The sequence below is a fragment of the Mastigoproctus giganteus genome, chromosome 3, assembly GCF_048544385.1.
Source record: "Mastigoproctus giganteus isolate SK-2022 chromosome 3, ASM4854438v1, whole genome shotgun sequence".
In the NCBI taxonomy this organism is placed as follows: domain Eukaryota; kingdom Metazoa; phylum Arthropoda; class Arachnida; order Uropygi; family Thelyphonidae; genus Mastigoproctus; species Mastigoproctus giganteus.
In genome coordinates this window covers 80,060,608-80,087,308 of record NC_143577.1, presented here as the reverse complement: position 1 = coordinate 80,087,308, position 26,701 = coordinate 80,060,608, and the positions used below count along the sequence as shown (strand labels likewise).

At 37.2% G+C, this 26,701-nt stretch overlaps 1 protein-coding gene across 1 annotated transcript in view; it reads left to right on the top strand.

Annotated features, from left to right (window-relative positions):
- The window catches only part of Arfip (ADP ribosylation factor interacting protein arfaptin), a 153,121-nt gene that overhangs the window by 125,543 nt on the left and 877 nt on the right, over positions 1 to 26,701 (top strand). The window contains exon 5 of the mRNA XM_090370574.1: positions 11,250 to 11,424. Within this exon, the coding sequence (XP_090226700.1) occupies positions 11,250 to 11,424 (175 nt within the window). The remainder of the gene's footprint in view (positions 1 to 11,249; positions 11,425 to 26,701) is intronic.

Genomic DNA, 26,701 nt, shown 5'->3' with positions numbered 1-26,701 from the left:
TAGCAAGTTGTATTGGCTAATCGGAAGGGGATTCCAAGTTAACATTGGCAAACAAGTTACTTATATACAAAGTCATACTGAAACCCATGTGGACCTATGGCATCCAGCTTTGGGGGTACCGCCAGCACCTCAAACATAGAAATACTACAATGCTTTCAATCAAAGATGCTGAGAGCCATCACCAACTCACACTTGTATGTCACCAATAAAATGATAAATGGAGACTTGACCATGCCAATGGTAAAAGAAGAAATATGCAAATACAGTGAGAAATACCAACAACGACTAGAAGTGCATTCAAATAACAGCGAATTTCCCAGAAGACTAAAATGCCAACATCTGCTGGACTTAGTGTAGTGCTTAATATTTTAATTAAACTAATCTATTCAGTGTGAATGCAGTTGCCAGTGATTAAGTATACTCAATAGAGGTGTCATCGCTTGACGTATGTCCTTCATTCAAGACAGTCCTACTGACATTTACCATACATCAGATTTACTTAATGTTCGTTATCTCGAACAGATTGTAAATGAGGCATTATAGTCAAAAAAAAAGGGAAAAAAAAAATTAATGGACCATATTGCATAAATCTGGCACTTTGTGAGGTTTTTTTTTTAAGTTCGAGCCAGTCTATTTTCCCTCTGTCTTGTATAGTCAACTTTCTTTAGAGAAATATTCAAGGCATTGGATTTTTAATGATGGATTTATGAGGATCTACTGTACTTTATTTAGCTGCTAATAAAAACAAGTTATTTAATGTATGCAGTGAGTTACATTTCAGGCACATTGGCAAATAGTAATAATTCTGATTTATACAAATAAAATGAATATAAAAGGAATGAGTTTTATATATTAACCAAAAGCATTTCATTTCCGTGCATCTGCCATATTCCTATTCACTCCTCCAATCAGTGCATATCAAAAATGATAATATCCAGTGCTTCAGGTAATATATAGTATATGGATAGCTTATGTAACATATATGAAAAAAAAAGAAATGATTGCCTGATTCTGTTGGTCCAATTTTAATGAAATTTGGAAACACTACACATATCCCTACCACAGTTAAGTATAAAATTTCATGAAAAGTAATCCACTGAGAGTCGAGTTATTACATGCAGACTGACAAAGAAGTATCATGACCTATTTGTATGGTACATGCTACTTAGTGGGTACTGCAGTGAATCATGGATGGACTATGCTTAACTTTTGATTCTAGACTTTTTTTTTTGTTCTGCAAACTGTTTTAAGCTATTTTTTTTTTTTTTAACCAGGCTAATGCACTCAATTCATTGACCAGGTAGCTCACCATATACAAACATCCATGAAGTTATTGTATTGTGGACAGTTTTATTTCTTAATGAAATGGTGCCTGCCTACACAAAATAGTGTTAAAATAGTTACTTCTGCATATCGTCTTGCTAAGCGTATTCATTTTTTGTTTTCCAGCTCCTAATGATGTTATTTATGATTATAATGGGAACAGAATATGCTTTTACTGGTCATCCTGGCAGGCTGTCAATGTAGCTAAGTGGCAGTTCTGGGAGAAATGAAAACTTCATACCTCCTTTTTTCACAGTCAGTTACTTTTTGCATGGAATGACTGTCCTGTCTTCTACTTTTCCTTTCAATGGTAAGCTTATTGAACTTGTGTTAGTTTAGGGCAGCAAGCTTTCCAGGAGAGGAAACGAAACCCACTTGTTTGGAGAATATTATATAAATGCTTTGAAATGTTAATTTTTTTTGTTTATGTTGACTTTATTGCCCAACATTAGAGTGAAATTATTTTAAAAATCAAATCAAAATCTCATAAACCAAAAAAAATCAATTTTTGTTATTATTTTTTTTTCCTAATGCAATAATATCCTTTACATCTGTTTATTTATCACTTGATTTTCCATTAACTTATAAATCTGAATTCCAGAGAAGTATTAGCATTAGCACGGGCACATGATGCAAGAAAGCAAGCTTATATTATTCTGAGCAAGAGGAAGAATCCCATCAGCATTGAGCATGCTCAAACCATTCAAGGCTTTATACACCTCAATCAGATCACCTTGCAGGTGCCTAGTCTCCAGACACTAATTTGCAAAACTTAAGCCTTTCTTCGTAAGAGCAACCCTTTGTTCTGTTCACTAATCTTGTTGCCCTTCTCTGGACTCATTCCAACAGCTCTATATCCTTCTTGAAATGAGGCCTCCAGACCTGTATACAGTACTCAAGGTGTGGCCTGACCATTGCCTTATACAAGGGAATAATCACCTCCTTATCCCTGCTAGAAAAATTCCTGTATATCATTGGCAAGACACCATGAGCTACACTTGCTACACCTCTTTCTAAAATTACTCTCCCGTATCTGAATACAGCGTTATTCCTTTATTTATTTGTACAAAATATTGTTTGTATATTGTTTGCTTCGTTAGTCCCATTTCATTTTTGCACTAAGTTTTTAAAATTCTTTCACTTTTTTCACCCTACTTTACTTCCAGTTTCTACTTTCCTTTAAACCTCTCTTAGTTCAGGCACTTTGTGTTCTTTTCATTTCCATCTTTACAGACACTATTTGTTACAAACCACACATTGTTTATAGGGCAACAAGATTGGTGAGGGGAATGAAGGGATCCTCTTACCAAGAGAGGCTTAAGTTCTGCAAATTGCAGCAGCTGGAGACTGGGCACCTGCAAGGTGATCTGATTGAGGTGTATGAGGCCTTGAATGGGTTGAGCACGCTGAATTCTGATGGGATTCTTCCACTTGTTCAGATTACGAACTAAGGAGGTGTAAATTCAAATTGAGGAAAAACAGCTGTAGAATAGATGTGCGGAAATTTGCGTTTAGCCAGCGGGTGGTTAATTGCTGGAACAAACTTCCATCTGTCGTTGTGGAAGTTGATAGGTTAAATAAATTTAAGGAGGAACTGGACAAACATTTAGAGGGAATGGTTGTGTGAATTTTTTTTTTTTTTGGCTGATGCTACATAAGCTCTCATACGCTTTCTTTCTTCTTTCACATGCCACAATTACTATTACTATCATCCTTTTGCTTCCTTTACTGCTGCCCTGCGCATTTTGGAACATTAGACATATGTTCACTTTTGCAATTTTTCTCCCTCTACTGCTTATTTTGCTTCTTTACAATATAATATTACTACTGTATATATATATACAGGGTGTTTCAAAAATGATGGTCAATAATTTAAAGGTGAAAAGTACAAACTAAAATAAGCAAAAAAGTCCCAGTCAACATCAGGCCATGAATGAACCATTTTTGAGATAATGCACATTTTTTGTTAAGATCTGCCACTGACTATAGGAGCACTAGTTTAGCAGAAAGCTGTGAATCCTTTGCTAAAGGGGGTTTTATAAGATAAAACATTTTTAATTTTTGGTTTCAACACCACAGGATTTTACAAATGTTTCAAAAGTTGTTCAAAATGCTGTCCTTGCATCTGTACACAGCTTTGCAGTCTTCTCTGCATTGAGTTGTGAATCATCTCAGGCATTCTTGGGTCATTTCTGATTTGCTGAAAGGCTCCTTCAACCCAACGCTGCAATTCCTCAACTGTGTTAATGTCAGAAGTGTACACCAAGCCTTTTACATGACCCCAGATACAAAAATCCATAGGATTTAAGTCTGGTGATCTAGGCGGCCACATTACAGGCCCACCCCTACCTATCCACCATTGACCATACTTTCTAGTTAGATACCGAGTCACAACTTGAGCAAAATGTGCTGGTGTACCATCATGCATAAACCACATGTTCTGGCATTGCTGAAGCGGAGGCGCCTCCGTAGCCAGGTGGGCAGGAGCAGCAGTGCGTAGCACATGCTTCTTGATTGGACCGGGGTTCGAGCCCGCGAGCCACCAAATACGAAGGATGTGGAAAGGTCAGGGAATGACCACCGCATATCACCGGAGCAATATGGCCTTAGTTGCTAATGCTCCTAAAAAAAACCCAATAACAACAAATAACAGCTGAAGTGGAACATTATCATCATCAAGGAGCTCTGCAAGATCATTCTGCAGGAACTGAAGGTACAGCTCTCCTGTTTGGTAAAAAGTGTGGTCCAATTAGAAAATCTCCTAGTAGTCCTGCCCAGACATTCAACGAGAAATGTTACTGATGTTGTGACTCGTGAATGCATTAGGATTTTCGTCGGACCAAACATGACAGTTATGAAAATACCATCACGAGTAAACCCAGATTCGTCAGTGAACACACTGTTATTGCATTCACTGGCAGAAGTTCACTCTGGGAGGGTAGTCAAAATCCTTATCAAAATCGAGGAATTTTTGACAAGGAGGGTTGCTCTGCAATAGCGTGTACTGAGACATTGTACACGCTGGATATGGTAGGGATACAGTAATTGATGATGTAAAATTCGCCACACACTGCTATGACAGTACACGCTATTGCAGAGCAACCCTCCTTGTCAAACATTCCTCGATTTTGTTCTATTCTTCCTAAACACCATTTCCACAATATCAGGTGTTATGCTTCTGGGCCTACCTGCTCGTACTCCATGTGTGAAGCGCCCACATTCTGTAAGGCGTTGATGTGCGCCTGTTGGGGCTGCCTTCGCTTGGGAAATGCTTCTTGGTACAAACGTGCAGCCTCAAGTGCACTGCCATTGGCTTTACTGTAAAGTGCATGTCCACATACTCTGAGATGTAGCAGGTATACTAGTACCTGCTACATACTCTGAGATGTAGCAGGTACTAGTATACCTGCTACATCTCAGAGCATTGAAAGAGGAGAAATGGAGAGAATGAGCATAACCTAACCTAAACAAACAAGTCAGTGCTGGATTCCAACTAGAAATGTGCAATATCTCGAAAATGATTCACTTAAGTACCCATGTTTACTAGGTTTTTTTTGCATATTATAGTCTGTACAGTTCACCTTTAAATTATTGACCATCACTTTTGAAACACCCTATATATATAAATGGGTTTTCAGTCTTCTCCAATGGAGCCTTTATCTCATGTGTTGTTTGGCATTACAAGAATGCAAAATGGGATGACCTGCAGGATTTCTTTTCTTCTTTTCCTTGGTCGGATTACTGTTTCAAAACTTCTGATGTCAACGTTTGCTCAGATCGTGTCAGTGAAATTATTATTGCAGGAATAGAATCCTTTATCCCACACTCCACTTTAAAATCTCGTCCGCTATCTAAACCTTGGTTTTCCAATAAATGTGCTAAGGCTATTCAAGAGAAGAATGTTGCATATCGTAATTGGCTTGTTTCTAATTCTTCAGTTTCATTTTCTGCCTACACCAAAACTCGCAACAATTGTAAAGCAGTTATTAATCAGTCCAAACTAGAGTTTGAACAGGCTAAGAGTAAAAAACTTGCTTCTTGCCCTAATGGTAGCCAAGCATTCTGGTCCCTTGCCAAAGCTATTGGCCGCAACTTTTGCCCATCCCTGCTCCCACCTCTGTCCAAACCAGATGGTACTGTTGTCACTTCAGCCAAGGATAAAACTGACCTGCTAGCATCCCATTTTTCTTCCAACTCATTTATTAATGATCTTGGTAAAACACCTCCCACCATTCCCAACACGTTTCATTCAATGCCTCCTGTGGTCTTCCGTCAAAAGGATGTCAGAAGGATTTTGACGAATCTTGATGCTAAGAAAGCTCCAGGTGCAGACGTTATTTCTCCACTTGTTCTCAAAACCTGTGCTCCTGGACTTACTCCTATTCTTTGCCGGCTTTTTTCACTTTCTTATTCCAAAGGTGTTTTTCCTTCTGCTTGGAAATTTGCTCATATCCAGCCAGTTCCTAAAAAGGGTGACAAATCCCTCCCATCCAATTATCGTCCCATTGCAATTACTTCTACTCTTTCTAAAGTAATGGAGAAATCAATTAACCGCCAACTCTTAAACTACCTTGAAACCTTCCATCTGATCAACGATCGCCAGTATGGATTCCGTCAGTGTCGATCCACTGGTGATATTCTGGCTTATGTTACCCATTTATGGACTAATTCAATGGAAAGATTCGGTGAAACACAAGTAGTTGCTCTTGACATCTCAGAGGCTTTCGATCGTGTTTGGCATAAAGGTCTTCTAAACAAGCTTCCATTTTATGGTTTGCCAACTGTTTATTGTAATTGGGTATCCAGTTTTCACTCCAACCACTCACTGAGGGTGATGGTAGATGGCTCTCTATCTTCAAACTTTTCCACTAATGCCAGTGTCCCCCAAGATTCAGTTCTTTTCCCCACTCTTTTCCTCTTGTATATTAATGACCTTCTTCCATTGACTGGAAATCCTATCCATAGTTTTGCCAATGATAGCACATTGCATTCCACTTTCCATTTTGAGAAAACTTGCCCTGTTCAATCAGCTTCAACTTCTCGAAAATCTGCTACCAATTCCTTAAATGCTGATCTTCAGGTAATTCTCCAGTGGGGCAAAGACAACTTAGTTGATTTCAACCCTTCTAAAACTCAGTCTTGTCTTATATCTCGCAAAAAGGATTCTTGCTCCTATGCTTATCTTTAGTGACACTGCAATTTCTAGGCAAAATGATATATCTCTTTTGGGGATTACCCTGACTTCTAATCTCTCTCTTGGCACAAGCACACTACAAATATTGCTTCCTCTTCATCAAAAAAACTTGGTTTTCTCTTTCGCTCTCGGCGTTACTTTTCTTCCAAACAGCTGCTCACTCTGTATAAATCGCAAATCTGCCCTGCCATGGAATATTGTTCCCACATCTGGGGTAGTGCTCCCAAAACCTCTCTTAGGCTTCTTGATTCCATTCAGAAGAGGGCAGTTAGGTTAATTAATGATTCATCTCTGACAGAGTCTCTCCACTCGTTGTCTCATAGACGTACTGTTTCTGCTGCATGTCTCTTCTACAGATACTTCCATGGGCACTGTTCTTCTGAGTTGGCTTCTATAATTCCCGCTCTCTCTTTTTACTGTCCAACTTTTCTTCCTCGTTTATTCATTCAACTGCCGTTTTTTGGAACAACCTTCCTTCATACGTATTTCCCGAAAGTTACAGTCTACAGAAGTTCAAGTCCAATGTCAACAAATATCTTCTTTTGTCTTCTCAACCTCCGTCCCAATCACGGTACTAAGTACTATAGGTTCTAATACCTCCCGTGTTTGGGGTTTACATTAAAAAAAAAAAAAAAAAACCCTCTTTAAAAGAAAAGTTTAGAGACGCATACAAAAGAGGTAAACAATATATGAAATGGTTTCTGTGAAAGCAAGATTAATAAATTAGGTATGACAGATGCACCGAAAAGTGCAAAGCAGCATTAAAGGATGCAAGAGTATATGTAATTTGTATTAAATTAAGTATAAGTGGATGTGAAAGTTACACAAGGTGCCAGTAACTATAAGGTGAGAAAAGTAGAAAAAGAAGAGTAGTAGATTAGTGAAAGATGAAAGAATGTTAATATCCTAGATGTTATGGTTAATTAAGTATATCGTGGGCCTAATTGCCAAGCCAATATAAAGTGGGGGAACTGTAAAGTAAAATTAGTACAAAAAAAATATTAATAAAAAGCAAATAAAAATGAAAATGGTATAGCTGTGGGCATCAGATATGGGGGGAAACAATTTTAGCAAAAGTTCTAATATAGGTAATGCAAAAAATGCTTGATCTGATGTCAGCAGAAATAAATATTGATACATGATAAGGTATTTCATCAGGGGGGGGGGGGTAACAGTAGCCATGAGGAAACGTCAAGACCCACCAAACAATCCCAGATCAGGTCCAGCCCAAAGATAAAAATAGAAATAAATTGAAAAATTAAATTCTGAAATTACCACTAATGTCATCTATTGATCTATTGAGAAAAAATAAAAACATCTACCAGAAAAACATAAACACATTCCCCCATCCTCCGAGTAGCAAACCTACCATACTGACATTCAGTTCATACCTACTTCCTTGTTTGTTCATTGGTGCAAAGGAGAGATGATTTGTTCAAATTACGCGATGAAATGTCCTGTTTATTTATCCGTGCATTCAGTTTCCTAGCTGTTCTTCAACCACAAGAGGAAATGTCACTCAAATGATAGGAATACATAGTTGCAAAGTATAAGTGGACACCTATTCTATATTAAAGAAAAGATACATCATGTCCACCTCCACCACTTTGTAGAAACTCTGCCCTTTGAAATCATACTGCTACTTGAACTCTAAACTGGTCAAAGGCCATCTCCACTCAGTCCTGAAGATACACCCAAAGACTTGCCATCCAGTTGTAGCAGTCCAGTCCATTACTGTTTTACATTCTGCTGAGGCCCACAAATTTCCCTAAAGCAGATCAGACCAGCCTTGTGAGCATCACCCTGAAGGGGTGATGCTCACAAGGTAATGGTCTTAACTGCACTCTGCTCCTTTCAAACTTCACACATTTTTGTATACTGCTTTTAAATCTTGTATTAATTAAAACTTGGTCAATTTGATTTTGTACTTCTGCATTTGGGGTTCTCCATGCTTGCTTGCTAGTCTTAATTTGCAAATTTGGTATTAATGGCTCTCATCCCTTTGTCATGGCAAAGTCTAAGTTTTAAGCCATTTTCGTTGAATGTTTCATGATTAGTTTCCATTTCTGTGTCTAAACATTACTTTAATTTAGATTTTTGCTTTGAAGTGTCCTGGTATGATTATTATTTAATTTTGTGGTGTGTTATCCACCTTACATTTAATGTTTCATAGAGGTCTTTCTTTTCCTTTTCTATTGTTAACTACTTTCACATTTTTTATTATTGTTATTGGTAGTAAGAGTAGTAGTACGGCAAATGATGCAAGGAAGCATGCTTATATAGTGTCAGCAAAAAAAAAAAAAAAAGAAAAGCCACTACCCACCTCATCTATCCATAACTATTGCCATCTAATAATGCTAATTTTTCTTTAAATTGATTCAAACAAGCCACTTTCACAACACCACATGATAGTTTGTTCCAAAAATCAATTACTCTCTGGCTGAAACCAAATTTTCACACACATCTCATATTATGCAACCATCATTTTTCAGTTTATGTCTCATTATGACATTGCTCGAAAGATGGCCCTGGTGTTTCTTTTTACTTCTGACTCCACTAATGTAACAGGTTAGTGTATTAGCATCATGCTTGTACATAGTGAATTACCAAAAAATCGTAAAATGGCATTGTTTTTATCATATCTCATACTGTGAATGCCTTCACAACGAGTTGCCTGATATTGCACTACCTTGAATAAGTAACTCTACACCAGTGGAGAAGACTTGTTACTTATTCTCAGTGGATACCACCATGCTTCAAGGTTGCTTGTCCTCTCATTGGTGGGGAGGTAGGTAGATAGGCAACCTGGTGTTGCAATAAGTTACAACTTATGAAGTATAACTTCACAATGTGAGAGACACCCAGATGGTGTACAACAGATGACGGAAACGATTTAGGGCTAAAGCCTCAACTTACGGGAAATTCACTAAACGTAACAGGTTAGTGCATTAGCATCGTGCTTGTATGTAGTGAATAAGTATGGTAGTAGTATTAAAATACACTGTGGTTATCATTAAATTGCACCATTCTGGTTAGTTATGGGTGCAAACCTTGAATCACCTGGAGATGAAATTCTGGTCTTTCACATTAGTGAAATATTAAAAAATATATATTTTTGAATTCCTTTCAGTGTCCAGGTTGCAGAATTACACGTTATAGGCAGCTTTTTTGGGAGGACAAAAATTTATCTCTCCGTAATTACTAAGAGTTAATTGAGTAACCTATTTTTAACGTAGCCTATCATTACCTAACCAGTGGTGGTATATGCCTACCCCAAGGAGTGTGTCAGAGCCTTACATTGGGTATACTAGCATATGCAATCAGCTTTATTGAGAAATTATCAATACATTTCTATTATTTATATGGTAAATTTATATTAATTGGGTGTTTGGATTAATTCTTCAGTGATCGTTGGTATTTTATAAATAGGTATTATCTTCATTGTATTTAGGGAACAAATTTTGTAGATATATAAATATGTATTAAAGAAGTACAGTAAATATTCTATTAAATTTCAAGGGATGCATCAACAAAAAAAAGTTGAGCACCACTGACCTAATATAGAATAACTGTTATGAATAGTAACATAGGGCGCCTCCGTAGCCTGGCGGGCAGGAGCAGCAGTGCGTAGCACACGCTTCTTGATTAGACTGGGGTTCGAGCCTGTGACCACCAAATATGGAGAATGCGGAAAGGTCAGGGAATGACCACCACATATCCCTGGAGCAATAGGCCTTAGTTGCTAATGCTCCTAAAAACCAAATAACAACAACATAGTAATATAAGTACTTTAAAAACTACAAATATTTCAGGTGCAGTGTAGAAAATAAACAAGCAAAACATGTTACAGTACACATATCAATCTGCTAATCTTGGGCGCCTCCGTAGCCAGGTGGGAAGGAGCAGCAGTGCGTAGCACACGCTTCTTGATTAGACCGGGGTTCGAGCCCGTCACCACCAAATACGGAGGATGCGGAAAGGTCAGGGAATGACCACCGCATATTCCCGGAGCAATATGGCCTTAGTTGCTAATGCTCCTAAAAAAAAAAAAAAAAAAAAAAACCAAGCTAATCTTGCAACACAGAAAATACACCTGCTAATGCTTGTTCCAAGAATCATCAAACACAGTGGATATATCCCTTATAAGGGACTTATATCCACTCTGTTTGGTAACACCAAGATTGTGGAGTATGGTAATCCATATTATGCAGCCTCCTGCACACTATGCTGGTGCTGACATGTGTCCCAATCACAAGGGCCTGTGCCTGCTGCAGCAACATTGACCTGCATTACAAGCAGACAATTCTTTGCAGGGCTCTCCTGTCACATTCTGTCAGCTTCTGAGGTTTTCCAGGTCATTTCGTGACAGTTTCAGCACCTGTTCACTTCCATTTTCTGATCACATCACCAGTTGTCAACCAAGGGATCTTCAGTGCCATTGAAATGTCACATACAGACTGATTGCTTATGTGGCATCCTATTATCATTCTGTGCTGAAAGTCTGTTAACTCCCATCAGTCATGCCATCTTACATTCACAGTCGTATTACTGTTTCCTTGGTAAGGCCTACAAACATTTATAGTTGTGTCTGACACATGAAACTTTGGTAGTATGTGACGAACTATCAACGAAGAGGTGTCCAGATATTAATGATAAGGTAGTGTATATGTGATTACAGAAAATAAATTGCAAGTTTTTTCACTGCAGTTAATAACTAAAATACTTTTTGCAGGTTAGAATATGATGCATACCGAACTGATTTAGAAGAACTAATACAAGCTAATCAGGGTAATGCAATGTCATCTAAAGTTGAAGAAGCCAGAAGAAATTTTGGTGTTCACAAAGAGAAATATGAGCGACTTCGGGCAGATGTTGCTATAAAAATGAAATTTTTAGATGAGAATAAGGTGAGGAAATTTTTGTCTTAAGATGTTTAATGTTGTTAATTAGTTATTTTTCAAGAATGTTTTGTGGGCGTATGCAAAATTTTAAAAATGCTACACTTTGCTATCATTAAACTATCTGTCCAAGAATTGGCTTATTTATCTGCTAATTACTGCCATTTTATTTATATTAAAAAAAATATATAAAACATATATTATCTGACTTCAACATTTATCCCATACAGTTTCGCTGTAACCTAACTTAAATGATATGGGACACAACACTTGAGATAGTACTTGAAGAATTTCCAATAACCTTAATGTTCTGCGTACAAGTCTCTGGAGAATGTTGAATGAATAAAACACTTATTGTACCCGTACCATATCCAGCTAATATAGTATTTTGGACTAGCAAACATCTGGTGGCCACTAGTTAGCTACGCAATCTGCATCACTACAGCAGTTTGTTCACTGACAGGGCACATTTTACTTGTGATGGAATCAACAGTACCAGAAACACATTTATGGGCTCATGAGAGTCTGCAAGAAACAGTGGAAAATAACTTTCAAATTAAATTTTCTTTAAATATGTGATGTTCTTGCTGACCAGCTTCTTCCTGCAATGTATGACATGCAATGTTTACTCTGGATTTTTGCAAAATTAATTGCTAGCCCTCTTAAAAGAATAATCGTCCAAAAACAATTATGGGTATACTACTGGTATGGCAGAGCACCTCCACACTCATCGTGCAGTATCTGAATGAACAGTTTCCTAGCCGACGGACTGGCCATAGTGTTTCACTGAAATGGCCATTCTGTTCACCAGAATTGCAGCTCCTTAGATTATCATGTATGGGTTCACATGAAAAAACCTGGTGTGTGGACAGAAGTTAGACATACGAACTACTACTAAAGCAAATTTTTGATGTCACATGTAACACTGCACTTCGTCATAAGGTTCTGTAGTCAAGTGAACCAGGTTGTAATTGTTCCTGAACAGCAGACTTTTTGAACAGTTACTATATGTTGAACTATATAAACTCTACAGTGTAATCACTTTTCAATTTGTACAATGTGAAATGTAAAATTCAACTGTAAAATGTAATGCACTTTTTTTTCCAGTAACAGTGCTTTTTCCCATACCAGACTTCATCACATTTTACATACTAGACTTCATCACAAAAATTACATATTAGATAGCCATAGCCCAATAACCATTAAGACTCAGACTCATGTTGGTGTAATTTTTTACTCAGTATGGCCTTGGGAATCATCTCTTGTTCTTATGACAATGTGGTGCGACTCTCTGTGGATATACTACCTCCTCTGTGCACGCACACACTGTGTGTGTGTGTGTGTGTGTGTGTGTGTGTGTGTGTGTGTGTGTGTGTGTGTGTGTGTGTGTGTGTGTGTGTGTGTGTGTGTGTTATGCTCTTAATTTGTTCTCAATTTTTTTTAGAACATAAGGCTGATGATCATATATCACATAATAGTGTGTACAGGGGTGGGAAGTGTTTCCCTCCCCTTTTGAATGCTCTTGGTGGGATTTCACTCAGAGCCATAGATATTTACAATGTTCCATTCACTTTAAAGTGAATACATGTAACTTTGAGCACTTAGTCACATTTACAGCATGGTGGTAGCTTGCTGAAAGGTCATGGGATTCTCTTGCTATTCAAGGTTAGCAAGATATGATTAATGACTCACTGAGAATTAGCAATGAAGAACTTGAAAGAGTTTCTCTGTGGTTCTCAGCATTAGGCTGAGAGGGTGTTCTCTGAAAACCAAATAATTTCATATATCTTTCATAGTAGATTGTTGTGCTTGTAAACAAACACAACAGTCTACTAATTAATGCCAGAACTTAATACTTAATAACTACTAATTAACCCAAGAACTTTCAGTAGTTTTTATGAAGTTGGGAGGGCTGTCTTGCCCTTTCACGTGTTTTTACTGCCAGCAGTATTTAAATTGCCCAGTTAATTCAATATGGTCTTATCGTTCACAGCAGATCAAACTTGGCCTTCATGGTGCATTGCGTGCATCTTGAAGGCTTGATATTATACTATTTTTAAACAAATCTTTGAAATGTCAGATTGAAAAATAAGTAAAGCCATAAGGTAATACAGGCAAAACCTGTTATAGTGTGATGCTCGGGGTCCAAAGAGTCACATTGCGATATTTGCAATACTACATCTAAGAAAAATCACGCAAAGAAGAATAATAGAAATAATATGCAATTGCATTGTTTAAATCTTTTATTGATGCACTGCAGAATAAAGTATTTTAAAAAACCAATATTCATGTTATTAAATATACATAAAAATACACCTTTTGTCATAAAAACAAATCAATACTCATAAAAACTGCTTTTTTGCATGGTTGTATTGACTGTTACATTCACAATTTGAAATTAACAAACAGTCAAATTCGGGAGAAAAGGGAAAGCATAATGCACTCCATGTTCTTTCAACTAAGTAGATATTAGCGAACAAACGTTTTTACATTTTAGTCATTACATTCAAGGATGATTCTAGAACTAGGGGCCATGTTATAATTTCATTTTTTAAAAAAAAACAATCAGAGGTTGACTGTTTCATTACAACTCTTTGCTTCTTTTTAACCATTTCAATAATAATCATTAATTTCAATAATTTGTAGAAATGGATACATTTAAACAAAGGGTTTAAATTTAAATTTGTAAGGTTTTTTGCCAGTATTATTGAAGATACTTTAAAGGTTCAGGGAAACTGCTAGTTTGGGCAGGACAAGGTTTATCTGATATTTGTCAAAGTAATGCTTGTGCATACCTCAAGAGTTCTTGTTTGTTACCGTAACAGAACAAATGTTCTTTGTTAGCAAATGTTAGCAAATGTTCTGAGGGCAGAAACCTTTCAAATTAGCGGGTAGCTAATACCAGGTAAGCATGCTTAAATAACTTTAAGGGGCGTGTCAGGGTAGTTAACTATACAAGAACACATACAGAGCCTTATTTGTTTATACAGTAATGTCAGAAGTGCTGTCAATAAAATGAGTGAATTCGAACTGCTGGTTACGACAAGTAACACTGACATAATAGGGATTGTGGAAATGTTGTGCCACCCAGAGATAAGAGATGATTAGTTTCAGTATGGTATGTATAATGTATTTAGGGCAGATAGAAGGGATGGTGGGATCATGCTTCTTATGAAAAGCAGCCTGAGTGCAATGAAAGCTTTCCCAGATCTAGATGTTTTGCATGCTATATAGAATCTGTATGGTGTGAGATAGTTGGAAGCTCACATCTGGTGAGTATGGGCTTGGCAAACCCAGGGTCCTGAGCTGGATATCATCATTCTTCTCTTTCTTGGTGATTCCTTTCTACTTCTCTCTCTCTCTCTCTCTCTCTCTCTCTCTCTCTCTCTCACACAGGGGGGTAACTTGGGAATTTTTTTTTTTTTTTTTTGGCTGGTGCAGCATAAGCCTCAGGCTTCCTTGTACCATATGGCCATTAATAATAATAATAATAATAATAATAAAGGTATAATGAGAGTAATCTAATTGATTGGAGCAAATGGGAAGGAAACTCGATATGGGGAACAATTTTTAAATCAACTAGATGATTTTTATTTGTACCAACATGTCAGGGAAAGAACTAGGGAAAAGAATATTCTAGACTTCATCACCCATGAACCAGATGCCATAATAGGGCTGACAGTACAGGAACCAGTAGCAGGAAGTGATATGGAGTTCTATGGTGGACGATGAAGAGAGAGGTAGAAGTAGTTAGTCAAAGGAGTGGGTTTTAATTTCAGAAAAGAAAATTACGATGCCTTAAGGTGCTCCATGGCCTCTATTAACTGGGCAGATAGTGCACAGAGAGCGAATACAATTGAATTATAGGATAGCTTTAAAATATTAAACACAGAAGCTTTGAATGTGTATATACCATTAAAAAAATACTTCATGAGGAGTATTCCAAGTTGGATGAATAATGAAATTTCCATATTACTTGAGCAGAAAAAGACGGCATGTAACTTTTTTCCATGCCATCTGTAACAGCTACAAAGTGATCTGTAATAGTGCCACAGAAAAGGTTAGGCCGGCAAAAGCAGATTACGAAAAATCGCTGGCAAAGAGTGGGGATAAGGAATTCTTCACATATATAAATGCAAAGAAGAGAAGGACAAGTAAGGCTCCTGGGATGTGATGGCATATACCCTATAATCTTAAGGGATGCAGCAAGTGAGTGCATTGAGGCTAATTATGAGAGCATCACTGGACTCGGGAGTGATTCTGTTGGATTGGAAAAAGTGGCAATATATTGCCAGTACATAAGGGCAGTTCTAAGAGTGAAGTGGGAAATTACCGACCGGCCAGTCTAACTTCAGTAGTAGGGAAAATCATGAAGGCAAAGATCAAGGGTGGAATTCAGGATCATTTAGATAGAAATAGAATTCTGAAGAAATCTCAGCATGGCTTTGTAAAGGGAAAATCGTGTTTCATGATTTTCCAGTAACCCAAGTTACGTTACGGTAACACCCAAGTTACTGTAACGTAACTTGGGTGTTACGTTACGGTCAGACATGATGTTCTCTGAGCATTGTACACAGGTTTCAAGGAAGGCCCATGGTGTCCTATTGATTATTTATCGAACATTTGCTAGTTGAGATAAGGATGTTATAATCCCATTATACAAGGCTATTGTTAGACCACACTTCAAATACTGTGTTCAAGTATGGAGACTGCACCTAAAGAAAGACATTGAGCTTATTGAAAGGGTCCAAAGATGGGTAACTCGCTTGGTGAGATCAACAAAAGGGAGTCTATATGAGGAAGGACTTTGAAAATGTGGGTTACAGAGTTGGGAAACTAGGCACCTTAGAGGAGGCTTGATTGAGGTGTTTAAGACTCTGAGAGGCATTAGAAAAATAAAAGAGGAAATTTTCACGGTTATAAATGATTCTAGAACTAGGGGCCATAAATTCAAGTTACGGGGAAGATGTTTAGACTGGATTGCAGGAAGTTTTACTTTAGCCAGCGAGTTATAAATTATTGGAATAAGCTACCTACATGGGTGGTAGAGGCTGACAGTTTGGGGAATTTCAAAGATCAGCTGGATAGTTACCTACAGAAGGAGAGAAATGCATAGAATGTCTATTTCCTGTTCTTTTATTATTATTATATATATTTTTTTTTAATTTTCTTCTTATTATTTTTTTTAACTTTTTTTATTTTTTTTGTTGGATGGTGCAGCATATCTCTGTCTTCTAACTTCTCCACTAATGCCAGTGTCCCCCAAGGTTCATTTCTTTCCCCACTCTTTTCCTCTTGTATATTAATGACCTTCTTCCATTGGCTGAAAATCCTATCCATAGTTTTGCCAATGATAGCACATTGCATTCTACTTTCCATTTTGAGAAACCTTGCCCTGCTCAATCAGCTTCAACTTCTCGAAAATCTGCTACCAATTCCTTAAATGCCAATCTTCAGGTAATTCTCCAGTGGGGCAAAGACAATTTAGTTGATTTCAACCCTTCTAAAACTCGGTCTTGTCTTATATCTCGCAAAAAGGATTCTTCTGCTCCTATGCTTATCTTTAGTGACACTCCGATTTCTAGGCAAAATGATATATCTCTTTTGGGGATTACCCTGACTTCTAATCTCTCTCTTGGCACAAGCACATTACAAATATTGCTTCCTCTATATCTAAAAAACTTGGTTTTCTCTTTCACTCTCGGAATTACTTTTCTTCCAAACAGCTGCTCACTCTGTATAAATCGCAAATCTGCCTTGCCATGGAATATTGTTCTCACATCTGGGGTGGTGCCCCCAAAACCTCACTCAGGTTTCTTGATTCCATTCAGAAAAGGGCAGTTAGGTTAATTAATGATTCATCTCTAACAGAGTCTCTCCACTCGCTGTCTCATAGACGTACTGTTTCTGCTGCATGCCTCTTCTACAGATACTTCCATGGGCACTGCTCTTCTGAATTGGCTTCTATAATTCCGCTCTCTCTTTCAAAACAGTCCGTACACGTGACGCCACCAGCCAACATCCATTTACTGTCCAACTTCAAACTCACAGAACCAACTTTTCATCTTCCTCGTTTATTCATTCAACTGCCGTTTTCTGGAACAACCTTGCTTCGTACATATTTCCTGAAAATTACAGTCCACAGAAATAAAGTCCAATGTCAACAAATATCTTCTTTTGTCTTCTCAACCTCCATCTCAAGCATGGTACTAAGTTCTATAGGTTCTAATAGCTCTCATGTTTGGGGTTTACATAAAAAAAATAAAAATAAAAAATAAGCCATAGGCTTCCTTGCACCATGTGGCTAATAATAATAAGGCATTTTAACTGTAAAATTGAAAGGGAATCTACCATTTCTGTTTCAAGAAATTTTAGTCCAGTTTGCAAACCAGCGAGTGCCTCTGTGTTTTTAGGTGATGGCTGGGTCCTCGTCTTCATTGTCTTCAGTTGTATCTGGATCATGACTTTTGCCAGTAATGTTTTCGATTATTTCTAAGTCATATGCTCATATGTAGAACAGTTGTCCCCATCTACTCAACACTCTATTGTGCCCCCCCTTTCTCTATCAACGAACTGTGCCAGTACTCGCCTCAGCATTGGCCACATTTTCTCTCAGGCCTTCATTAGTGTAGATTTCCAAGAACTGGTCAGCAGCAGTGATATCCTCTATAAAGCCCTCAAATTTATTATCTGCATCACTGTCACTGGCTACATGGGAGTTATCCAGGATCAGACTTGCACCCAATATGTTTCTCCAACTTTGATATACACATCATCTTAAGTGTTTACCACACTTCGACACCATTGTAAAAAAACTTTAAGTTCGGCTTCTTTAAAAATGAGGTAACAGAATCCTCACTAGTGATTATTCGCTGTATCTTTGTGGTGTTTTTCAGTAAGTAGCTTACTCAGATTTTATTCTATCTGCTTATTAGGTTATCGGCAGTAAGATGGATAGGGCAGTTATCCAGCAGCAAGAGAGCTTTGGTATCCAACCCGTAAGTGTTTACAGACATCAGGTTCAAATTGCTTATGGAACCACTTTTCAAAAATACTGTAGTCATCCATGCATTTTTGCTAAAATCATAAGAAAATGGCATAGATGCCATATTCACATAATGGAAACACCGTGGTGATTTAAACTTTCCTACGCAAAAGTGGCTTCAGTTTGTGATTTCCTTTTGGTTTATACAAAAAAGTATGGTTATTCGTGTCATTCATTTGCTTGAAGCCTTGTGCTCTTTGAGCATTGTTCTTACAAGCCAAAGTGGAATTGGATAAAATTTTATAACAAAGTCCAGTCTCATCACAGTCATATACCTGTTCTGTGGTATAACCACCATCTTCAATTATTTTCTGAAGCTGGGCAGGGTAAGAGCATGCAGCTTCATCATTGGCTTAATGTATCTCACCTGATATAGCCATTTTGGTTATTCCATGCCGCTTTTTAAAATGTGTTAGCCATCAATTACTTGCAGTGAATGCTGTGGACTCATTTCCATAAAGATCATTGTGGAGTTTTTTAGCTTGAGTTTGCAGATGGAGTCCATAAGAGGTGTGCCTTCAGATCGTTCTTGCATAAACCACTGAAACACAGTTTTATCCAATTATTCATTTTGAGATTGCCACAGGCATTTTGTTGCAGACCATCGCTTGTTTCCATAGGCTTGGCTGCATCATGAAGTTTCTCCTTCTCTTTCTTCCATCCATGCACTGTAGATTCATTTCACTCCAAGGTCTCTAGCCACTTAAGTTTGCTGGACTCTGGACTTGATTCTGTCAAGAGCAGCAATTTTTTCTTCTTTAGTAAACTTCTTCCATCTTTTTGAAGTGTCAGACATTTCTTTAAATTTATACTGTATTTTAAAAGTACAACTTAGAATTTGAGAAACGAGAAAAATTGACAGCAATTGAACTTGTGGGTGGGGTATTTTTCCGCATAAAAACCCTACTTATTTCCCTCTTATTTGCATATCTCTGCCTAACTAATTTGTACAGACCCAATCACTATGTTATTTCTAAATTTATCCTTCTCATACATAACTAACACCAACTTTGTTTCCCTTACCACGGAACCTTTTTATCTCCTACTGTTAGACCCCATACTGACTGTGCTACTTTTGAACTCGCTGAGCCACCTTTCCCAAAAATGACTAAATGCCATGTCTTAATGGTGTTATAATACAGGGTTTAAATTAACGTTGATTACCCCCTGAGCACCCTTTAAATCGATGGTCATTTTACTTTACTACTTTTCTTTGCTTTATCTATTGTTCTGACAGGTCCACTCCCACTAACTGAAATAATTCTGAAATGTTGTTTTCTTTGTTCGTAAAATTGTTTTATTTTCCCATACTATTCTTGTCCACTAATTTCAAGACTTTGTGTCTTAAAAAACTTTTTAAAATATACTGTACATTCAAACACTTTGCAGTAAAGTTACAAGTCGTTTATTATTGTTCTTATGGAAATCAAAGGATAATGCATATTGCGGATTCGAGTTAAACTGAAAATATTGCCACGTGTTCATAAGGAATCCAAACTGTTGATCTTCAGTGACTAAAAGCACGTTTCAACTAATGAAAAATGGGAGCCATGCTTGCATCCCGTTGTAAGCGGAATTGTGTTCTAACGAATCACTTTTTAACGGGGTTTAACTATACCATCCATTCACCAGTAGAGGCAAAGTTCATATTTTAAAAATATGAGATAATTACAAGCACGAGGATGGTTCAAAGAGTTTGAATTCTAACACACACAGGAAAGCCATACCATTATGCTTCCTTTTTATTTTTCGAAATTGTCCCCAGCCACTGCAATGTACTTCTCCCACTGATGCTCTAGTACCTTGCTCCCATTGGGGAAAAAAATTTTATCTTAGTCCTCCAGCCACATGCCCAAAATTACAACCACCTCAGAGTCAGAGGCATATCTCTCCCCACAGATATTATCCTTCAAGATAAATAAAAGCCACTAGAGACTAGATCTGGGAGAATAAAGTGGTGCTGAAGCACTTGAAATCCTGCAATCTACATGGCAGTTATTGCAATATGGGAGATGTGACTGGGTGCATTGTCATGAAGGAGCAAGACACTTTTGTAGTTTTCCACTCTGCTTGTCTTTGATGGCTTCACAAAGTTGCCTTTTGAAGTTGCCATAATATGCACTAATGACAGTTGCCCATTTCCAGGTGGTCAGTCTTTAATTAATATGTTCTTGTTTATACTCCAGCACGACCACCAGGTCAGTGGAGTTTACAATAAGTCAATCAATACAAATGTTAATCGTATTTAGCAGTCACAGGCAATGTTAAACCCCGGTCCACTCAAAGAGCTTGTGCTATTGCACTCACGCTCCTGACTACATCAGGTCTCCTTAGGGCTTACAATACCGGTCGAAATCTTAATATCGGTATTTTTAATTTATGAAACCAGGATACTGGTATTCCAAAAACGAACGTTTTTCTCAATAAATTTTGATGGCAATTAGGTGCAATAAAGTAAGGAAAAAAAGAAGTACTGTAATTACTTGAATTCATGTTTTAAATAAACTTTATTGCAATAATAAATATTCTGAAAAAAATCATTAAAATACAGTTATTCTAAAAACAAAAAAATACATATTGTTACTACAAAGTTTAGTTATGTTTAAGCTCCCACACTACCTGTCCGAATTAAGCGAGCTCTTAAGAAACATAATGGTGCACTATGGCCATAGTTGCCGAATGGATCTAATTTTGGTACATACAGTATTTGATTAGCGTCAGAAAATGCCCTTTCGGATTCTATTCTGGTACTATTGTACTGAGATAATCGTAGACGATCTCAGTTCATATTTTCTAGGCTTTGAACTTTTTTAGAAAAAAATAGTTAAAAGTATTTTATTAATTTCCGACTCAAGCTCATCTTTTAAAATCTCATTGGAGTCATACAATTTCTTATTTTAGAAAGAATTTGTGGAACACTGATGTTCTGTTCCATATTGGTCTTCCATGGTTGAATTATGTTCATCATTTTCTTAAGTAGAAAGACATTTTATTAAGCAAAGTATAATTTTAACTATAATATCTTTACTGAGTCTGAGAGAGAGCAAAGAGTGCAGTTAAGGAATTCTTCACATATATAAATGCAAAGAAGAGAAGGACAAATCAGATTGGACCCTTATGTAATGGGCATGGGATAGTATTAGGTACCCCAGCTGAAGTTGCAGATGAACTCAACAGTTACTTTGCATCGATATTTACATAAAAAAAAATCCTTTGTGTCAATGAGATATTGTGGAAGTGAAGTTGAAAAAAATGTAATTAATGATGTTAAAATTTCAAATGATTATTTAATGAGAAAAATTTTCTCGCCTACAGGCGAGTAAGGCTCCTGCGGTTGATGGCATATACCTGTAATCTTAAAGGAGGCAGCAAATGAGTGCATTGAACCATTAAGGCTAGTTATGAGAGCATCACTGAACTCAGGAGAGATTCCGTTGGATTGGTGTAAATTGGAACATAAAGGCAGTTCTAGGAGTGTAACGGGAAATTACCGACCGGTCAGTCCAACTTCAGTAGTAGGGAAAATCATGGAGGCAATGATCAAGGGTGGAATTCAGAATCATTTAGATAGAAATGGAATTCTGTAGGATACACAGCATGGTTATGCAAATGGAAAATCATGTTTAACAAATCTTGTTAGCCATTTTGACAGGTCACTCGTGAGCTGGATTTAGGGAATAATTTCGACATTGCTTATTTGGATTTCAGCAAAGCATTTGACTCAGTCCCACTTGAATGGTTACTTTATAAGTCGGAGCAGGCTGGAATCATAGGGAAAATCCTTAGATGGATAGCATGATGGCTTGAGGGCACCAGGCAGAGGGTTATGGTAAATGGTTATTCCTCAGATTGAGTTAATGTAAGAAGTGGGGTTCCCCAAGGATCAGTATTGGGACCACTGTTGTTTTTGATTATCTAAAATGACATCTATAAAGGGATGAAGGACATGAGGTCTAAACTTGCAGATGATGTAAAGATCAGTAGAGTAGTTAATGATCGCTGCCAAGCAGAGCTTCTTCAGAGTGACCTAGATAGACTTCCAGGATGGTCAGAAAAGTGGCAGCTATATGCTTTAATTCAGCAAAATGCAAGGTCTTACACCTGGGGAACAGCAACCCCAAAATAACTTATACACTTGGTGGAGTTGAACTAAAGTCAGTAGTGGAGGAACGGGACTTGGGAGTCATGATACGGTCAGACATGAAGTTGTCCAAGAATTGTGGACAGGTTGCAATGTTGCATGGTGTCCTATCAATGATTTATCGAACATTTGCTAGTAGAGATAACGACGCCATAATCACACAAAGGTGATTTTATAACCTTTATGTGATTAAATGATAAATAATTATTTTTTTTAAAATTAGTACCGAAAAACCGGTATTTTTTTGTATCAGTACCGGGAAAAAATTACCGGGATCCCGGTATTGTAAGCCCTAGGTCTCCTTCATCACCAAAAAACTTATGCCATCAGTTTGCCAGGTGACAGACAACAAAACTTCTTGAGAGGCAGAGAACATGGATGCTTCCACATTAAACTTTGTTTTTTAATCTCTGGGTCAAAATGTTGAACCCATGTTTCTTCTATTATAACAGTCTGGTATCAGGAATGTCACCTGCAGAAAACCCCGTGGGTTTTCTGCAGGTTGCTAGTGTTGGGTACTGCTATATCAATTATTATTATTATTATCATCTGTATGGTGCAAGGAAGCCTGAAGCTTATGCTGCCCCAGCCAAAAAAAAATCCTGAGCTACCCTGAGAGAGAGAGAAGTCCGAAGTAGAAGGGAATCTCCAAGAAAGAGAAGAATGATGATATCCAACTCAGGACCCTGGGTGTGCCTAGCCCATACTCACCAGATGTGTGCCTCTGGGGTTATTATAATGAACTTGGCACAAGTTTTTGATATCAGTGCTTTTCATGGCTAAGCTTATGATGAACTGGGCATCACTGATCTCAAACCTTTTCACGGCAGAGGTTTTTGCAAATCTTTTGAAAGAACTTGGCTCACCTTTTTACAAGTTTTTGTTTTTTATTGACATATCAGATCTTTTTGCAGAGTTATAAAACTTTCAACATGCTGACATGCTATGTTATATTGGCAAATAACAGTTAGCTGGGTACCTTTTTTTTTTTTCTGGACCATACAAACAAATTATCCATTAAGCAATGGCAATTACATGCAGGGTCACCTACAGCAAATAATGGTCTGCAGTGTAACTGCTATCATTTAAATGTGAGATTAATTAAACGTGCTAAACATATCATTTGTATTAATTAAAAACTATCACTTATGCTGTTATTTTAATGCATACAGTCCCCAGATAACTTGTCATGGTTGTATTAATTTTCCCAATACCAGGAAACACTATTCTATATTTGTACCAAATTTAAAGTGTGTAACTGATACCTTCGATAATGAGGCACTTATCAGTAAACAATATGCCAGCTAATTGGTTAATTATCATTTTATAATCTGTAGAGTCTCAACCTACCATGTTTGAAGCTCTACAAAAGGACAGTGGTTTATCCCAGAGAAATGAAATTTGGTATATTTTGTCTCAAGAGTCCAGCCTTTCAGAATCCAAGATTTTAATCTAGTGTTTTTGTGTTCAGAGACAAAGAGGTGTGAGAACATCTGTTTTTTTGAGTGAAAGTGTGTGTGTGTGTGTGTGTGTGTGTGTGTGTGTGTGTGTGTGTGTGTGTGTGTGTGTGTGTGTGTGTGTGTGTGTGTGTGTGTGTGTGTGTGGCTTGTTAAGAACTTGTCTAGGTGCACTGACATGCACCTTGATCCTTTCAACCTTCTGTTTTCCTGCCATTTACCTACAAACCTGAATACTTTTAAACACTTCTGTTCTTCTTATGCCAAGGCTTAAAGAAGAACAGACTCAAACTACCATTTGAGGATCTACAGAAGGACAGTGGTTTATCCCAGAGAAATGAAATTTGGTATATTTTGTCTCACAAGTCCAGTCTTTCAGAATTTATTTAGAGGTTGGCTTTTACAACCCCAACATGCCTGAGTGTTCATCTTTATTAGCAGGGATGAAGGTAGAATTGGTGGAGACCTGAGAACTTTGGCTGATCCTTGAGTGCACACCCGTTGAAGAGACATTGGAACTGTGGCTGTTTACCCAGGTTGAGTTGAATGACATCATTAGAGATCTAGCTATCTCCACAGATAAAGCTAAACTTCTTGCCTTAAGACAAAAGCAGAAACACTATCTTCTGTCCTAATTATTTCGACAAATCTGCTATAACCTATTTCTTCAACTTTTCTCACCATTACTTTGTTTTCTGGCCCATTTTCACATTTCTACCAACATTACACAATCGTGGTTTTATTTCCCTTACATACAGTTTCACTAATTTAATACTTACAGCTAATCAGCTAATCCAAATTATATTAAATTATATAATGTCAGAGCTATCCTCCATATTAATGTTATTTCTAATTCATAGCATATCACTGGTAATGTGAGGTGCCTCCGTAGCCAGGTGGGAAGGAGCAGCAGTGCGTAGCACACGCTTCTTGATTAGACCGGGGTTCGAGCCCGTCACCACCAAATACGGAAGATGCGGAAAGGTCAAGGAATGACCACCGCATATTCTCGGAGCAATATGGCCTTAGTTGCTAATGCGCCTAAAAACCAAATAACAACAACTGGTAATGTGCTAATTATTGTAATTCGTTTGGATGCTGTTTTGTTGGTATGTAGATTAGAAACATTATGTTAATAATGATATTTATACTGTACTGCATTCTTCCCTAACCTTGTTTAGTCATTAAGATTTAATTTCTAAAATCTTGCAAACTCCCCCACTTATGATAACATTTGGTATCTATAATTTTTATAATTTATTGCTGATCTATTATATTTAGGTTTTTACCCTCTTTTAACCTTTACTACTTTTCTCTTATTCTTACTTTTATTTATTTCTCATGCGACTGGCAATACGTACATTGACCACTGCACCCAACTTTCTAATTTTCGATTCATACTTAATTCATTGAGGTGTGGGGGGTTTTTTTTTTTTTTTTTTATGAAAACCCCAAACACGAAAGGTATCAAAACCTATAGTACTTAGTACCGTGCATGGGTTGAAGGAGAAGTAGGGGGGGGGGTGCCGGAAACTTTGCTCTAGAGACTAAACATTGGTTTCGCCACTTCAAGCCTCCAATAAGCAAAGTGGTGGTATTTCACCGGTTGATGAAAGTCATCTACCACCTACAAAAGTCCTGAAATTAATGAATTCGTAAGAGTTCAGTTTATAGTAAAAATTTTTGCCTCTATAGTGATGTTACTTGATTCAATCAGCAGATTTATAAATAATTTGTGGTCATTGTGCATGATCAAGGATCAGCATAGTTCTTATGTGATGCTTAGTCTTTGTTTTTTTAAATCCTTTACAGAATAAATTAGTCATTAATAATACAGTGTGATTGTAAACTACATACTTATAGTCAGAGCTTCCTTCTTACAAAAGTTTTGACTATATTAAATTGACGTACTAGTAAGTTTCTTTAGTGAACTGCTTTTGAATATTAGTTACATAATTTATTGAAATATTTTTCTTAATGAGAAAGATATAATTATATTTGAGCCACAGTAAAACCTGTATTCACAGCTTTGATTACCCACAGCTTATGTCTTTGTACAGTATATATATTTAACATTCATGGTTTTGATTATTTTTGGGTAGTTTCTCCTGTAGATAAACTACTTGAAAGTAATCAAAGACAAGTATGTATATATTTCCATCTTATATACTTACTTGTCTCTACATAATTATTCTGCAGAGGTGAAGATGTGCCCCTGATCCATCTGATGGATCAGCATCTCATTGCAAAATTTAAGCCATGTTTCACCTGTTGCACTTTTGAGAGAATTCTCAACGAGATGCAGAGCATTCTTTTATGTCATTCAGGAAAAAGTACATTACTGACTGTATAACAAATATAAAGGAATTGTTAGATGAAATCAGGCTATCAACGTGGAATGCATGTTGGAAGATTTTGTTTGATAAAATAAAAGACCTAATTGGCATCTGACTATAGAAGAAAAACTCCATAGGATTGTGAGTTTGTTAAATGATGTGGGAGGAAAGGATTTCATTCATTTGATTCAAAAGCCATAGCCTGTTGATTAAGGCTCTAGTGGAGATTTTGGACATGTTTGAGGCACTGGCTGACAAGATGTTGGAGTGGAGCCTAAAATTTAAAAGAGGATTGGAGGTATTTACA